Raw genomic sequence first — 18,553 nt, 5'->3', positions numbered from 1 at the left:
AACCTCACTCTGTCTCTCTCCTTCTTTTGTTTCACTGGCTCTGGATCCAAGTCTCGATGGGTCTGTCTCTCATTAGTATTTAGCCATAGCTCGTAGACACTCGATAGGTATCTTATTGTGAACAAACCTTTAAGGAATGTTTGGCAATTTAAATCCGCTCCATGAATAATTGATGACGCAGCACCAGACACCAGACCAGAATTGAGAAGGCAAGCTTTACCATTCTCTGTCTCAAAGAACGCCATTACTTCTTTCACTTTTTTTTAACACGAGGAAATGGACACCGGTGTTTCTAGATATGTTTTATATACTGGAAAAATAATACACAAGGAGAACACAATTATAAAAGTTAAGTTACACTTTCATTTAGTCATTGGTTAAATCTTGTCTACAACTGGATGACTGCAGTCCAGAAGGTGCACAAGGTTTTACTCAAGGATAGGAGTCTGAGGGCTACCAACAGAGTTAACAAAAATATGCAAGCCTCCTGGAATAGATGGACATTCTCCGGTGTTCAGGTCCATTGTCCAAGAGTTCCGTAAAAACAAAAAGGTGAACATGGCGGAACGTTCTGCAAAAAGCCAGCAAAGTCTCTGTATCGTCTTTTGCGGAGAAGAATGACAGTAAGCTCTCGTCTATTGAAATCCCCGCGCCAGCTCTAAATAGTGAAATAAAACTCTTATTGAAATTAGGCACTCATACAGTGTAGGCAGTATTGGCCCCTTTCCTTCTACGACATTGACCATCATTGAAAAGAACAAAGACAGCAGCAGGTTTGTGCGCACCTTACAGACCTTGGCCTCCTTCGCATTCCGGGGTATATTGACATGTCAAACAAACTGTAGCATTCCAAATTCCGCTTGCGTCTTCCCTCGTCCTCTTAGTCACGACACAAACCTTAGCAGCTGAAATACAACCAACAGCAACAAACACTAACAGCTGTAAAAAGTCGGCCGCCTGTTTGCGCAGGAGCATTTAGAAAGTGGACCTTCAGGGTTATTCGTCGGATGTTCCTGGAGATGCTTTGTACGGAATCCTGCAGCAGCACCCGTGAGTCTGTAAGGGCAGAAGTTAGTTTGAGGCTTGAGCCCTCAGGCTGCACTTTGTCGTCAGATGTAGTACTCCTTCATGTTTTCTCTGATCGAGTTGTGGAGGTGCATCTCTGTCCTGTAGTCTGTGTACATGCTGTGAGTGTGCTCCTGTTTGATGCTGCTGCTGCTGTCTCTTTGAGCCTGCCGCCGCTGGTAGAGGAGGCGGGCCGTCACTGCCAGAGCGCACACGGCGATGAAGACCACTGCTGCGACCACTGCTGAGAAAACAGGGAGGGAGGCATGTCAGCAGGTGCCAGGCCGCGGCGAGTATTGTTTCCTATCACTTGGATGGTGCTGGAAATATCAAAGCTTATAAGTGATAAGTAGACCAGCGTTTTTCAACCGGGGTGCCGCGGCACACTAGTGTGCCATGTCAGGTCTTTCTTTCTATACACTATACTGTAGAGCTTCAGTGTGTTGATGCGCTGATCTGTCCGTCAGTCAAAGCAGCGCTGCCGAGGTGCGCGCCGCTCCTCTTCCCTCGCACTCACAGCGAAGGAGCCGCTCAAATACACAACTTCCAGATGTTTTTAAACCTGATGCGCCTCTAACTTGACCACACACCTTCACCACACAACCATGGAGGGAGGGATGCTTGTTGGAGCCGCGACGCCAAAGAGTGTCTGCACCACAGAGCTAACACAGCTAATGGCTAACGTGAAACTTTGTTGATACTCACTGACTGTCAAAGTTTGCTTTGTGGTTTAAAAGTTGGCGAAAAACTAAATGCACAACAAAATAAATGTGCTCCAAAATGTGAAGAATAATTGTTTTTATGAAGCAAGTTCAGGCAAAGAATGTTAAGGATTTGTCTGGAAACTCAAAAGTACAATAAAATCATGCAAAAGAGAAGTGATAAAATCGAAACAGTTATTTAATATAACTAAATAAATAAATCTTTTGAATAAATATTGCCCGCCACTTTCTGGACACATTTGAAACAAACATATTTTCCGCAATTTGTACAGTAATAGCACGGCAAAATAACAACCGAGTGTCAGTAGCTACAGTTTTTCACAAATGAATAGGGATGTTCTATAGGACTTTAAGGACAAGTGCACTTTGGCCGAGGTTCCTTTGGTGGTGTGTCCTGGGATTTTTTGAATGAACCAAGTGTGAACCTGTGGCTAGAAAAAGGTTGAAAAACACTAATGTAAGAGATGACCAGTCTCCTCTTCTACAATGTTGGATTGGAAAAAAAGTATACACTTACATCAGGGCTATTTTTCGAAGCCAATTCTGTTCCACTTTCCAACTAAAGGTTTGCTACTAGCTAGCACATGGAGCACAAACTCAAGGCTGACGGCGAAATCCGACCAGTCAGAACATTTAATGTGTCTTGGGAGATCTTAACACACCTACATAAAAGCAATTGCTAGCCTGAGAACAAACCAAAATAAGAACAATTACACCCAAAATATCCAAGTCGAGAATAATTGCAACACCAATCTTTGGCTTTAAACCAACAGCGCCACCCGCTGCATGCTAAAATGAAGACACAAAAACCTTTGTGTTGGTGTCGTAGGACCATTTACGGAGTGAAGCCAGAAAGAACAGCGATATATCACGCGGGGGCTAATAAGCAGTCAGATGTAGCATTCTGTTTACTGGCTTGTTAAAACACTGCCTGTTATAAATTGTTCAATTATGCTTTTGGACCGTATCTGAAACTGCTATTTTAATTTTGGACCATGTGCTGGTGATTTGTGGGACCCTTGTATGAAGTGTAAAAGGACTCATTTATCAGAGTGTTTTTGGACATCAGGAGTATGTGGGCGACATTAGGAAGTGGCATCAAAGCAAAGTGAACATCTAGCCTCGAGTATTCACTAAAAGGAAGGAGGACTGATCTTCAACTTTGTGGTAGTCCAGGACAGAAATGGATCATTTCCCCAGCCAGCCTGTTCCAGCAGTAACCACCCGCCTTGCTGCTCCCCTCTATCTGAGCGCCATCTCGACTTTGGAACTCCCTACTTGATCTTACACTAGAAACACACTGGAGTTCTGTCCCAAATGTGTCGCGCCCTTTTCCCATATTGTAGCGCAACACTTCCTTGCACGTAATCGCACCTTGAATTCACATGAAAATTGGTTGCAGTATGAATGTATCTTGAGGTAGCGATAGACCGCTGAAGCTTCAAGCTCAGCGCTCTCACTTGAAAACTTTCTTTGAAATAGTTGTTCAACTATTATAGAACAGACAACACTTTCACTTTTCACTTTCACTTTCAGCACTTTCACGCTGTGGGTTCTGTCTGGAGACAAAGCTCTTTCGGCTCAGAAGTCCGAGATGTGAACACAAGCGAGTCGGGTTTTGGCCGCTGACTTGATCCCAGCTGGAGACCTGCACTTTGTCTCGGGAAACGGCCAGCGGATGGTGAGCTTCTCGCCTCAGGCGACTCTACGGAAACTACGTGTACTGCGCGACTCCACACAAACATGGTAGACGCCGGGCAGTAAAGGGTCCGATCACTGTCTGGGCGCGTAACATCGTTCAAAAACAACCTGTCCAGATTAGATGACTGATACCATTAGACAACACATTATCATGAACTCTCTGTCAATATTTTTTTTTTGGGTTGATCTTCATCACCAGCTCCAAAATCGGCACAAACAATTAACACCAGAGAATGAATACGGGTCGTCCGCGGCCTTCGCTCATCATTCGTGATGGACTTCACTTTCATTTCTTCAGTCCATCAGAGGCGCGGCCCTTTGTTTAGCTGGCTGCTTGGATCTCACCCCGAAAGCTCACAAGACACAACAACCTCAAATTAGCACAAAGCTCAGATGTTTATTGCCAGACATGATTAAATCAGTGTCAACATTTGCTTACGTGAAAATGGTTCTGTCAGACAACAAGGCGCGGTGCATAACAAGCAGCTGTTTCCCCTCGGATGCTTACACAGCAGCGGAGTGGCGGCTCTTATTTGTTACCAGAGTGAGCGCTTTCTTGTTCAGTTGGTCGCGCTTTAATAAACACACTTTTATCTTTATTGGTTTGTAAGTGAATTTGTGTATATTAGAGGTCCTGATGGTGGAGTTTCTGGGAGAAATTTCGGAAGAACTAATAAAGGTAAGTGCTAGGAGACTTGGGGAGAGAACTTTCATTTAGCAAAAGTATATTGACTTCAGGAATAGTGTTTATAATGCATGAATGAAAACTCGCATCATAATAATCCCTGAGATGGAGTTTACACGACTGTGGGCAACCAATCTGTCTGGTGGCAAAATGACATTAACGTTATGAAGAGACTCCAAAGGATGTTGATAACGGGACAAGGCTGATTTAATGTTGGAGCTGTCCTGGATCCAAGAGGTCTTAAACACATTCATTGCGTGGGAACTGTAGAGACCAGCTGTCTCCTGGCTTCGAGAAGGTCTTTGAGTGCTTTCTAGAGTTTCTGCCACCATCTGTAGTCCACTGTAATTCATACTAACATCGGGTTATTCAAATGGATGAATCGAGGATGCCAACTTTTATTTTTTAATCTTAACCAAGCTCCAACTGGATTTTGGTTAAAACAAAAGACGTGTTGTTTTAGAGGATTTAAGATGAGACCAAAAACTATTGGGAAAACATAGAAAACGATTTGTTGGGTCGAATCTATTGAACATAACTGACCCTTTTTAGCTTCTAATGGACAGGTTTAAATGTCGAGCGTATAAACCCAAGCACTGCAGGAGGCTCTTCTCACAAAACCTTTATCGGTCACCAGAAAAGGAGCAATCAACACACAAGAAAAAACAACTTTGTTTAGCTGCTATTTTGGCAGAGCACACGTGCTTAACTGTCATTTTCGACGTATCATCTATTATTCAGTTTCACACTGTGATCCACTGCATGACCACCTCGTATGCACCTGGTTTCTCAGACGTCCTGCTGTTTTTAAACAAGGACCTTTCATTCTCTGAAAATAGGTTTCTATTTCGACTGCCTTCTTAAATGTGCACATGGCTGCCCACAAAACACAATAGTCCCTTGACACAAGTGGCCCCTTGAAATTCATCAAGTAAAATAAGCTGGAATCAGTTGGACAGTGGGCTTCACCCACCAATGTGGTGGTCTGGGTAAAGGAGACTTTTGTTGTTGTTGTGTTGCTGTGACTGAGGTCCTTCAGATAAAGATCAAGGAGCAAAACAATTAAGCACTTCAGATGCCAACAATATAATCTAAAAAAACTAACAAAAAATGGTCCTTTTCAGGAGAGATGGGTAGATGAGGTTTCAGAGCCCACAACCCTACAATACTGTGTCATGATACCTCATCTACCCATCACTACTTCCATCGCTACTTATCACCGCACGACTGTGAAGGTTTATTCTCTCATTCCTAATGTCAACTTTTTACGATTTTAAACACACATCAAGTGTGTAATAGTGATGCCTAGATGAGGTATCACGAAACAGTATTGCAGGGTTGAAGAAACACCTCATTTTCAGAGGCCACTAGATGGTGCTCTTGGTTTGGAAATGATGTAAGATTGTTTAAACATTCTACAACAGACAGTGCCACCTGGTGGCTACTGAAAATCAGGAGTCTGTTTCATGAAACCTCATCCACCCATCACCAGTGTATAACATTCAGTTGAGAAATGGATATTTCATTGAACTAAAACCTGGTTGTGGACTCAATTTAATTCAGAATTCCTTATAGATTTATTTGGCATTTGGTAGCTCTAGTTTCCCTAAAATCTCTCAGGTTGGAAACAGGCCTATGATTGTTAAGCGTTTGCTTCTAATGGAGTCTCATCATTGTCCTTTTTAAGGGCAGAAGGGAAAAAAACAGAAAGCTATAAATGGAGGGATGTGAGCCCGCAGCTGGACGCAAGGTTGGAGTGCTAACCTCCATCGCCCTTTCTAGGTGGAAGAATCACTGTGCACCCGGGACATTTTCTAGTAGCTCCAAAACAGCGCTAAGTAAAAAAAAGGGCACCACAAAACAAAAGTTATTTGAATATCAATAGCGAAGTTAAGAACAACAAAGATCAACGTGAACAACGGGATCAACAGTGTCTCTTAAGAAAAAGGGCAAACTGCAAAGCAGCCGCCCTGAGGAGATGTAAAGTCCAGAAACTGAAACTGGTTGGTGGAAGGGAACCGATGATGGTTGGACTGGTTCACCAGGAGAGTCGTGAGCACCAGGTGGGACGTGCACAAACAGGTCCAGGTGGTAAGAGGCTGCATCAAAAGGGCACCCACTGCTCTCTGGGACATCGCCAGTGTCTGCACTGCCAAGATTTGTGACGTAGCTTATACCTTCAGATATATCCTTGGAAGACCTTCTTAAGAGTACAAGTCAAGTTGACCGAACCTTTATTTACTCCAAATAACAGAGAACCTCTGAACTTGACCTCAGACCACACAGATTCCTTTTGCTGGTTATCCATACTGAGCCAGTGATTATCACAAAATCCTACATTCTTCTTTGGGTATTATTGATTCTCCTCCTTGTGTAACCAACTTCAACAGTCAACTTTCAGACTGAAACTTCTTTTAATGAGCTGGGTTCTTCTGGAGACATCGACAGAAGACGAGGAAGAAAAACCCATTGATCCACATCAACAAGGCAGAAGAGGTTTTTTTTTTGGTTTAAATCTGGTGGAATCCTTGTATAGCTTGCATGAAGATCTTCAGTCACGACTTTCGGTCCTCAAATAGATTTGCAGAAGTTTATAAATATTCCAACAACTTCGAACAAACCCTTTCAGATCCCTCGATTCATATCATCCAGGCAGCGATTTGTTTGCAGGTTCATGCCGTATAAATAACTGCATCATCCTCAATAGAAAAATCTACTTTTATTCCTGCTCCTGAATTAAATGGAAAGAAAATTTAAAAACAGCCTGTATACATGGAAACTGGTCTGTTTGTTCTGCTCTTGAGTACCTGAGAATCACTTTACAACACCCTCCCCTGCAAAAAAGTCCCACTGAAGGAAAGCACATTCCAGATTTGTACGGCAAAAGAAGCTGCTGTATGTTCATGCTGAGCCCTGATGACTCATTTTCAATTAGAAAAAAAAAAACTGGCAAAGCTAGGCGAGTGACATACCTGCTATTACAGCCAAATCTGCCTGTGCCTCATGGCCAAACTGCTTCTTCTCATTATCCGGTGTTACAGCTTGATCTGTAGAAAAAAAAAAGAATTAAAAAACTTGGGAACAATTCAAAAGTATGTCCAGCTTTATATTGTCAACACCCAGGGATTTCACAAAGCATTTGAAAAGTGGGTTTTATAAAATACAAGCCACTTGATGCTGCAGAGGGACAAATGAAATGCAACATACTGCAGGTATTCACATTTTTTTGTGTTGTTTTTCAACCTTTGTCAGAGTTTTTGCACATAGGAAAGCAGTGATGAAAAAAACATCTCATGTATCTCTGTCGATTTTGACATGTACCTTCTTTTTGGGGAACATTTGCATGTACAGTGAACAAAAATCTTAGTGTTCGTTCACACCAAGTGTGATTTAAGCAACAAAGACGACTGACACAGGGACATATAAAGTCAACGTCAGGCGATTTGTTGAACAATCTGAACTTGGGAGGCAAGTCGCAGCGTATCGATCAATGAGAGCCCAGATTTAGGTGTGACGTATACAAGGAGGGAAAATTCATCAACAAGATGAAGAAGCAAAACAGAAGAGGAGATGATGGTGGCAGCTCCTGGAATCCACAACTCCTGAACTTTGAAGGACCTGCTGGACTCACAGACGGCAGCATCCAACTCATTGCTCTTCATATTCTTCTAGAGTAGATAAAGGAATACAATTCTAACTCTATCAGCCATGTTGATATTCTACTAACTTTAGACTCGCCCACAAGAAGATTGACCTATATATGTTTAACTTGACTTGAGTGGCGAAGGAAGTCGCTTTGGTGGCTGGATACCAGCGACTACTTGGCACGACAAGTGCTTCCCAGGGTTCAGTGTGGCCATACAGTGATACAGACAAACCTTCAACAGCCCATTTTTTGTGAGAATTTGGTCGTTCTTGCTTGCTGACAATATAGTGAGAGTAAAGATGAGTAGGAGGAGAAGCTGTAGAGAAGGAAATTGCAGATCCGAAAAGTGTGTACAAGAACAGGATCAGTCATTCAGAGTAATGGACAGGAAAGTGAAAGTGAATGGGTGAAGATGACGTTCATGAGTTCAACAGTGTAGGTTGGAGGAGGCTAACCTGCTGTGGACACTTCTGAGAGGCAGTGAGGTCCAATGTACTCTGTGGTTACTCATCGAAATGACAAATGCATGATACGGCCATATAGACAGTCGACAGCATCAGACCAACGGTAAAGTATACGCAGTATATATTAAGAAAAAACACTCAAGAGAAATAATTTGATTTAAAGAAGGCACTTTTCAGTTCAAAACTATGATGGAATGGAAAAACTTCCGACAAGCCTTGCTCAGAAATGTGTCCCACATGCTGACAGTTTTTATTCACTGTAGTTTTTCTTTTCAGAACAGATGGGTCTAAAAACATGGATATTATAGTTTGGACTGTTGGAAGCAGTGACGTATTGTTTCTGTTCCAGTCAAGTGAGTCAACCATGGTTGCTTTTTACACCACCGAGATCATTTCTGCTGTCATTTGTTTATAAAACTGACATTGTTTGGAGCAATAAAATCTCTTCCATGAGGTGCTCGATAATAATTTGCAATTACATGAATTACATCCGACAACTGTACAGCTAGCGAACTCTGTTGACTGAAGGTTCAGTAAACAGTCATTATGATGGTAAAATGAGCTGTATATTTTAACTGTTGTTGTGACCCACGTTGGAATTTCTTCATTTGTGATGCAGAGTCCCACCTCCTTTGTTACAGGTGTGTGTTTGGTTGAATCACACAGTAGATTTATTTCACTTTACATGAGGTTCCGAAACTAATTTTTAGACCCATTTCTCTAAATGCCACAGAGACTGAAGGGAAATGTCAAAATGCCTCATGTTACCTTGTAGGGTGTGTGATGAAGAGTCTGGCAGGGAACCACAGTTGGACTGCACTAAAGGTCCTCGAATGGTGACCAGTGAGCTCCCTCGATTGGTCAACGCCGCCTTCAGCAGAGCCACGTTGTTGAACTGCACGAGGGAGAGACATCCCACGAAACCTTTGGAGGCCGCTTGCACGACTTCCTCGCTGAAACTCTCCCCTCCTTCAAAGGATGAGAACATATATTCAAAACGAATTCAGAGAAAACCAAACGTGATTTGACACGGAAAAGTCAGAGCACGTGAGAGATGAAAGGACTTACGGACGACTTTGCCCAATGTCACAGTTCGGATAAGGATCAGCTCTCCGTCGGATGATAGCGTGTATTTTTTGTTGATGTCCTGATCAATCTGCGTGGAAGATGAGATCACAGGGTGAGGTGGTTCAAAGGAACCAGGTTTTTGGCATGGCCTGGTTCACAACCAATTAAATGAAAAGTAGTTTATTAGTATTGGACCGGTGGTTGTTCAGCCTTAAATGCGGCGTTTGGATCGAACTTTTGGGTGAATGTGGGAGAACGACCCTTTATACATTTGGAGCTCGGAAGGTGGCGCTCTCGGTTTAATAATGATGTGCGGTTTCATTGGGGAACGTGTTTGAAGCGAAAGGTGTGACAGTGACACCTACTGGGTGCTGAAAATTGGGACACTGTTTCATGAAGCCTCATCGGCAAATATGGCTGGGTAGATGAGGTATCGTGAAGTATCACGAAACAGTGTTGCAGGGTTGATGAAGCAGTGTCCTAATTTTCAGACGCCAATAGATGGCGCTCATAGTTAAGAAACAATGTGAGGTTTCATTGAGTACATCCATACATTCGTCACGAGTTAACCAGCGCTTATTCCTGTCCAGGGTTGCGGACAATGCTGGAGCCTATCCCAGTGGTCATTGCGTGAGAGGCAGCAATACACCCTGGACAGATCCATCGGAGGGCAGCGACACTATTCACACACACACACACCTGGGGTTAACCTGGAGTTAGTTGGTCAAATCCAAACAATAAGCAGAAAACAGTGCCATGTAGTGGCAACAAAAAATTACGACACTGTTTCATGAAACCTCATTTACTCATCACTACCGGCAACCCTAACCCTAAGCAACTGTCGAGGTCCAAAGTCACTCCTTCTTAGAGTATTTTATTTAGAATATAGCAGAATAGATTAGAATGTAAGCCTTCATTCTCGCCACAATGGGGGTTCGATAGAATGAGAGGCAAATAAGTCAAAATGTACACTCAACAACAATTATATAGACAAAGCTAGATAGTTACAAACGCGGCAAATAAAAAATACAAAGTTCCAATGGAGCACAATTCCCATAATGCACAGCGGCAATTTAAGGTCGTATTACAATATATTTTACAGGATGACAAATTTAAATGAAATGAATCCGGATCCAATAGTGTCTTGTTTCAGATCCTACAAGTCCAGTTTGGCCCAAAAACTAAGGCCATAGTTCAGCTCCATCTGGGAGTGTAATTCAGTGATTATTATGTGCATTTCTTTGCGTTGGAATAACTCTAAACAGAAAATGGAAAATTATAATGGCGTTATAATGGAGAGCAAACCTCCTCATTTTCAGCCCATCTCCATTATCTCTGATGATCATCCATTTGGACTCGTGAGAGGGTCTTCTCGCTTATTATCAATTTACACTGTTAGGAGTGAGCTCAATATCCACTGGTCTTATGGGTTAAAAAAAAGCCCAGAGTTGTCACCGTTCACTTCAAACAAATGTCTTTCGAACTTCCGAACTTCTCTCCCTTCTTATTTTAAACTTTTAACAAGAGCTTGGACATGAAAAGATGAATTTCGATCCATTCACTAGAGCAGTGCTTAACATTAAAGAAATGAAAAAAAGAAAGTAAATAGATCAACTTACAATGAAGAATAACTTCATTTCATTCAATGCCAGAATTAAATGATAAAGAAGGGATTGGAAATATAGAGATTTACTGGAAACAAAGTGGAACTATATTTCGAAATACGTAACGTTTGACATAAGTCATCTATTATGCTATAAGGACATGAATACACACAGCAATAGGAATGTTGATAAAGAAATGCATATATCAGATTTTTTTTTTGCATTGCCAACAAATGAATGACTACTCTTTTTCTTCCTCACATATTTCCAACAAGCCGATTTCCACCTCCTTTTTTTCCTCCTGTCAGTTATGGAATGCCAGGAGTGCCAGAGTTATATATCTATTTTTGTATAGATGACTATATTTATGTCATTTTTTACATATTAGGAAATATATTTCACCTTTGTTTCCAGTTAATGTCTCTATTTCCAATCCCTTCTTTATCATTAAATTCTGGCACTCATGGCATTCCAGATTTATTAACATTATTTTTGTCTGTCACAGAAAAAAGTGAATCAACATGCCTGAATTAAAAAACAGATCATGAGTCACTTTATTCTAGTATGACAAAAAAGTATGTTCTGGCCATACAGTCCATGGACAGGATATGATGCGTCGCACATTACGCAAAGCAGTTACAAAACAGCAGCAACATTTGCCAGAAATGTGTTAAAATATAATAATAACAATCATCATGTACAGTATATGGCAGAGTTTCCTCTACTGTAATTGGTGCCAGAGACTCTAACACCCACAGAATTCCATTCAAAACTGGCAGCAGGGGCCCACAAGCCAGTAGAGCAACACTCCTCAGAATCCAGATGGAAACAAAGGGAGGCTGCACTGCAAACAAGATTGGCCCTCAGACAACACAAACTCCTGAATAACACAAACACTTCCCTTCCGAGTGGCTCATGGGTACGTATGATATTAGGTTGTACCCCCTTTTGTGCAATCTCAATCCGAAAAGAAGCATTCATTTGGGAAATTGTGTCATTAAAGATTGAGTTTGGAGCAAATATTTGGAAAACAATCCGATGAAAAACTGTCTGTTTTCCCGGCACGTCCCGCATTTGTTTAGTCTCTTTCTGCTTCAACCCTTGGATTGTAATAGCGAGTGTGGAGATCATATCTTTGACTATATTACCCTAGATACAATCACCAATAATACAGCCAGAAAAATGGGACATCTGCGTAGCTCATACACTTTTTATCGCTCGGGTTTTCAAACAATCTTCAAAAAAAAGAAAAAAAACCCAAGCTTTTTCCTCTGTTCATTTCTGTCTGTCGTGGAGCGGAAAGACTTCTTCTCTATTTTCTTGGTTACCAGGGTGAATATTTCCGGCCCATATAACACAGCGCTATGATTAGTCGCCTGAAAAGGCGGTGACGACACCACAGGCTCTGAAAAGATCAAAGATTTTCAATGTGAGCAATTGAAGCAGCCAAACAATACGGCCAGAGTGTTCGGTAAAAGACTCGGCTGGAAGGTTTCCTTTCAGTACGTGCTGCCGACTTCCCACTTTCCACAGAGATATTCTCAAAACGCCTGCAGGTTACTGAGCCTCCAATTGCGATAAATTGTTTATAATGATGTTTTTTCCCTCCTGCAGGAACATTTTATTACGTAAACAGTGGCTTCGTTCAACATGAACATGTTGAATAAATATGGAGGTGTGTAGCCCAGATTCTAATCTCGGATGAAGGAATAAGACATGATATGGCAAGGAAAGTGAAACAAAACTTGCCCTCTAGAAAAGTAAATAAATAAAAACACAATATATATATAAGTAAAAAAGTAGTAGTGAAGACATCAATGATGCAGAAATATATAAATACATTTAAAACTACACCACACTTCACAAGTTACATCATAATGATATGCTCAGTTGCCAGACAATAAGTAGCCATAATGTAGCCATGTTTTTGTTGTCCCTTTAAACAAGTGGATGCACTATTCTTTTACCTGTTTTAAGTGGGATCTATAACAAGCTGATGTCATCTTAATATATACTGAAGTATAATTTACTTTTTCATTTAGCAAATATGGTGCCCACATGAAACAGTGCTTTATTGCAGTTTCCTTTTGCCCACAGATCTGAAACGGAAGTAGAACAGATACACAAAACCTCTTGCATGTAACCCGTAAAGGACACAGGGATCGATGACGCAGCGCACTATACTTTTAACTCTACTGTAGAAAACAATGGCCTTGACAGATGACGAAGTGTGTTTGTGGCCGCGCAGGACAGGAACATGCATCTGCCTCTATTGAACGCTGGCAGAGGCTCAGTGGATGAAGTTTTGAAAACAGCAGCAGCCTCAAGGAGCAAGATCCAAGACTCGCCCTTGACATCTCGACATACAGACACAGCGCTTAAATCGACGTCTTAGTCGGAAATGTGGCATCACACGCCACATCTTACAAGATGACACAATTTTGTACAGGCTTGTTTCAGCTGATTTAAATGCTTTGGTAACTGACATTTGTGTTGGAACAGAAACAGAGGTGAAGGTGCAGTGTGTTTGACCATTTTTTTGTCAATTTCAATGCAAAGAAGCGTTTCGAGTGAACATCTCAATTTTTATTTTGATGCAGATCTTTCTGTTACTGTAGATATTAGATCACCCCGGTAAGTCCCTGAAAATTTCAATGAAATATGTAGAAAGCCTTTTGAGTTACATAACTAGAAGATAGAACGACAGAAACGTAAACAGCGGATGGAATGTGAAAGAAAAGTGTGTAAAATAGAAACAAAACAATGGAGAACAAAAGAAGAAAATGCAGGTAATAAAGATCTTTTGCGTAACAATAGGTTGTTTCTGTTGTACCATCTCAAACCCACACTTTATTTTCCAGGTGTTTCAAGCCAACAGGACAGTAAGATCCTCCAGGCAGAGCTGAAGTGACTGGGCCTCTAACTATTGAATCCATGAGGAATTAAAGAGACACTACTGTTGTGTGACCTCTATTCAGTAATGCTGCATTCTCTTCCTAAAAGTCAGACAGTAGTATAGACTTCAATCTGACATTCAAATCACTTTGTATTTGAATTAAAATACACGAGATGTAGTTGAGACTTGCAGGGAAAAACAACAACAGTATCCCACCTCCATTCAATATGCAGCACTAGCAGACAACCATGTCCATAAATGTGTTTTGCCATGTTTAGCCTGCAGCAGTATTCCTGTAAATAACTACAAAAAAGTTCATCCTGGTGGATTTTCCACTTCCTGACAACCCAAAGTTATTCTGAATAACAAGATCGGGCAAATGTATGCAGAGCATTTCAGAACCAGTGGCAGCTCAAGAAGGAAATAGAACAGAAGGAAATAACTGAGTCAACAATCAAAAGCCGGCAACATGAAGGGATGAAACAATCGAGATCAAGAACTAATAGGATGAAACAAGCAAAGGTAGCTCAGCATGACATTAAAATTAGTCACAACGGAGAACGCCATCCGTCACAGCGTGCGACACCCAGATACCTGAGACGGACACAAGAACACGGCAGCATGCTCGCTACTGCATAACCATTGGAGAAACCAATAACTCACCTGCACATAAAGCTTTTTTCCCACTCGGTGGATGTGTACTTTGTGGAGTCGACGGTCTGCAAGGCTCCTGTCAGTGGGGGTGAACACGTCTGGCTTTCTGTCAGTGTGAAGGTGATACCAGATCTGCAAACTCCCTGGAGACAAATCATAAAAAGACATTCGCCCTTCCTTATTCTACTGTGAAACTCTTCAACCAGCACTCCAGAAGCATCGACTTAAGGATACATTGACATACTGAAAATACTGAAAAATGAAGTTCCAACGTGTGATTTTAGTCCACTCCGTCAATAGTGATTCTAGAGTTGTGCAACACTACACACTCTTTACCCTCACGAGGAAAGTTAATTGAGCTTGCAAGTGTTTTGTGGACTTGAAGACACGTTCAAGCTTTTGCTCTGCAGAACTAGTCGAACTATTCTGCCCAGATATTTCAGGTGTTGCAGTCTGGTCTCCATCAACAATAAAGAGGAACTGTGGACCCTGTCTGGAGTTCGACAGTTTTAAGGAGGCTACCACTGTGGAGAGAGTTTTGGGTTTAACGCCCACAGAATCTTATAATTCAGCCATCTGGGGTCGCTACTGCAAGTCAGCTTCCTCCAACTCAGCCAATCTTGATCATACTTTCCCGACGTTGCTGTGGGGTGGCACCTCTTTTCGCTCGGTGAAACAGATTTGGTCTCTTGGTATATATAGCACTGCATGTGGCCCTACTGACGGTTTCTGCCCACCTGCCTGCCATGTGCCATTGCGTTGGTCACACCAATCCTCTTCATATACTGCAACCAGGGGCCTCATTGGTGGTCTTCCTCTTCTCCCTTCCCCTAGTATCTGCATTTGTAACACTGTTTGTCTGAAGTGTTAACTGACTCTGCTCCTTAAGTGGCCAAACCAGTTGAGCCTGGCCTCCAAAACGAAGTCAAACTTTTCTACGTGAGGTGTCCCTCTGAGAGCGTTGTCTCCAGAATCACGTGAGTTTTGTTGGCTCTTTATCAGGACCTGTTTGCATCCGAGTTGCTTTGCACTCTTCTAAGTCCAAACCCAGGGACCTCATTTGCAATAAAGAAGTAATGCGATTCAAAAATTGGAGGATTACTATTCGGATTCACCGCCGAGTCAGGATTTTCATGCAAGCACTAGTCATATGGGATTAGGTTTACTTGGGGACATTGAGTAGAGTAAAAATGACAAGCGTTTTTATTCAGAAGTCCAAAAAAATGTACTGTAACCAGGACTTTGTGAAGACTTTTCTCTTCAGTAAAAGGGTTAGAGAAAATTATCCCAGGTGAAACCAATCCAGTGTGAACAGTACAGCAGACATATTTGTACCTTGTCATATCACAGCATTAGTCTACTTGTACTTTTTAGCTCTCCAAGTTTAAGTGTTATTTTTAGATCAAGCCTTTTAGCGTTTACTAAGTTCTACCTGCCTGCTAAGAAATGGGACAATAAGATGAAGTTGAAGGAGTTGAGTAAACATGGGCAAGTTTTACAAATTTCTAGACAGTTTTTGGTCCAAATCATGGGACTGTACTGAACATTTCCTCTGGTCCAATGGACTCTACACATGGAGGCAAATGACGGCAGCTGCATTCTGTCGTATTGTGTCGCATTGCACAGCATTGGCAAAGTGCAATTGTTTTGAAGCTTGTAGACGTTCCCCATAGACCACAAAATGTGGAGAATATTTGTGGTTAAAATCTCAAGAGACAACTGGGTCGCCAGTCTACATGAACAGAGCAGTCCTGCTACTACTACTCTTCCTGCCCGACTTGATCCCTCATACTCTGGGTTGTGAGGTTTCTTTGAAATAGCTGTTTGATGCCAAAGATTTTAGAGGCGATGGTGCCATCTAGTGGACTCTGAAATTTAGGACAGTGCTTCACGAACCACACCAGCCCATCACTAGCTACCATCTTCTGTCAAATGCGACACAATGTTTTGAACGGATTGAAGACCACCCACTCGTAGTCAATTTCCTCGAGGTAAAACATAATCCCATCTGAAGAGTGCAACACAAGCTCAGGGTAGAAGAGCTTCTCGGCATTAAGAGAAGCCAGATAAACATTTAGTCGGGAAGCCTCCTGAGGATAGTGCATCTGAAAGTGCTGGAGGAGGTTTCTCGGGAGGGGGAAGTCTGGGCTGCTTGGCTCGACTGCAGATAATATTTTCTGTGGTCAGCGCATGAACATATTACAGCATCAGTTAATGAAAACCTTTGCACCATAAGAAAAGCAGTGATATAATAAGAAAAACGCTGGTAGTCCTGAAGCAAGGCAGTCTATGATATATATGGGCATTTTCCTCTGCATTGTTATGCAATGGAAAAGGAGAGAATCATTCTACATTTTTTAAATAATACATCCCAAAACAACTGTGAATTCATGGACATATGTGTCTATTTAGCAGCAGCATCCTTAATAACCCTGCAGCTACTTAGAGACACGTACACTGAAATAAAATTGCTACCGCACACCGGTGTTATACTGCTTGATGTGCTGCATCCTTTGCAGCGCTCATTCTCGGTAAAGCACCTCACTATATTGATATGAAATATCAATAGAGTATGTGGAGAAGATCCCCACCTTTGCAGACACAATGGACTATTTGAGTAAGGCAAAATAAAGCAAGATGGATTCTGCCAGCGCCACACATGTCTGCGTTAGTAGGATATGAGGCACGGAAATGATTTTCAGAAGATGTGGACCCGAACTAGAACCAAGTTAAGGAGACTCTAAACAGCTAAATGATGTTCCTTAGATGTAAACAAAATCATGTCTTCACGCAGATTTCGTGGAGCATGAGAACGTATTTCAGTAACTGGCTTCATGTTAAATGCATAGAGGGGCACAACAACATTCTGAGGTTCAAGTGCGGTCAGGTGAACATACCATTCCTCGCCAGGATGACGGCGATGTACTGCTGACTAAAGGTGTTGACGATCAGCAGCATGGAGGGGCTCTGGGAGGTGATGAAGCTGAAGGAAATGTCCTCTCTTGCTCTGCTGCTGCTGCTGCTCTCCACCGACACACTGGAGGCCTGCGAGCTTCTGTTCAGCATCACTGAGAAGGGCTCCTGAAAGGTGTAGGTCACCGAGGAATCTCTGTCGAAGGACACCGACACCTCTGCACATGCAAGGGCACAGAACAAAGAGCTCAGAAGAAGGGAAGGCGAAGGACAATTCAGCGCTCAGAAAGCCTTACACGCTTGACTTGCTCCTCTTAATATGAGGCTGACGGACGGAGAAAACCTCCCGGTGTTAAAAGATAACACGCTCAAGAGCCAAAGGTTTAATTTAGAGGTGAATCGGGCTGTGACTAAAACAGCAGGCGGGTTGTGAATTTCCTTGAACATGACACGTGAATCAATGACATCACATGTTGTTGATTTCTCACCGTCAGATAATTAAATCCATACACCTTATCGTCGTCTTTTCTGGGTCGAATCCATTAATATGTAAATATTTCATATTGATGCATGTGCCATGTGGATGTCATTCACCGGGAGAAAAAAAAAACTCTGACAAATATTGAATCACTGCCAGGTCACTTGTCACACAAATTTCCATTCAGCAACTCATTGTGTTTAGAAAAGCATGTGTTCATACAGGTAAGAATCAACCATTTTCATCTTACCCTCCTTGGCATTTTCTCTTGTTCCTAAAGCACTTTGTGAACAGCGTTCTGAAAGGTGCTCCATAATAAAGCTTCATTATTATTACATTACATCTTATATTATTGCTATAGAATGAAGCAAACACTTTTTATTGTAGCTTTTTTTTCTAAACAACCAATGCAGTGGTTGACCATGGTTTGCTTTAGTTGAAATGGTCACACTTTAGATGAGGGAACATTTATTGCTCCAAATAAACTACTCATTCATCTGTGTATTTGCAGAATATTAGCCAGTAGCACCATAAACACCAAGCATTAAACATGAAAAATTACTTTAGTATATGTGTTCCCTGAAGTGTCATTGTTGAAATGTTCTTTTTTACAGATAACGCTAGAGCAAGCAGCACAGCATTATTCTGTCCCATATT

General features: G+C 41.9%; 1 protein-coding gene across 3 annotated transcripts in view; it reads right to left on the bottom strand.

Moving 5' to 3' along the window:
• Positions 1 to 317: 317 nt before the first annotated feature.
• LOC128765587 (contactin-associated protein-like 5) overlaps positions 318 to 18,553 on the bottom strand; it is a 179,673-nt gene continuing 161,437 nt past the window's right edge. For 2 of the 3 annotated variants that reach the window (XM_053876358.1, XM_053876359.1), the window contains exons 19-24: positions 17,403 to 17,636; positions 14,515 to 14,648; positions 9,352 to 9,439; positions 9,052 to 9,252; positions 7,146 to 7,220; positions 318 to 1,309 (exon numbers count right to left, since the gene is read on the bottom strand). In XM_053876358.1, coding sequence (XP_053732333.1) covers positions 1,110 to 1,309; positions 7,146 to 7,220; positions 9,052 to 9,252; positions 9,352 to 9,439; positions 14,515 to 14,648; positions 17,403 to 17,636 — 932 coding nt within the window. In that variant the 3' untranslated portion in view covers positions 318 to 1,109. The remainder of the gene's footprint in view (positions 1,310 to 7,145; positions 7,221 to 9,051; positions 9,253 to 9,351; positions 9,440 to 14,514; positions 14,649 to 17,402; positions 17,637 to 18,553) is intronic. The other variant, XM_053876360.1, reaches the window with a different exon arrangement.

The sequence above is a fragment of the Synchiropus splendidus genome, chromosome 10, assembly GCF_027744825.2.
Source record: "Synchiropus splendidus isolate RoL2022-P1 chromosome 10, RoL_Sspl_1.0, whole genome shotgun sequence".
NCBI lineage: Eukaryota > Metazoa > Chordata > Actinopteri > Syngnathiformes > Callionymidae > Synchiropus > Synchiropus splendidus.
Note: the sequence above shows the minus strand (reverse complement) of the source record. Positions and strands in the feature narration are given on the sequence as shown.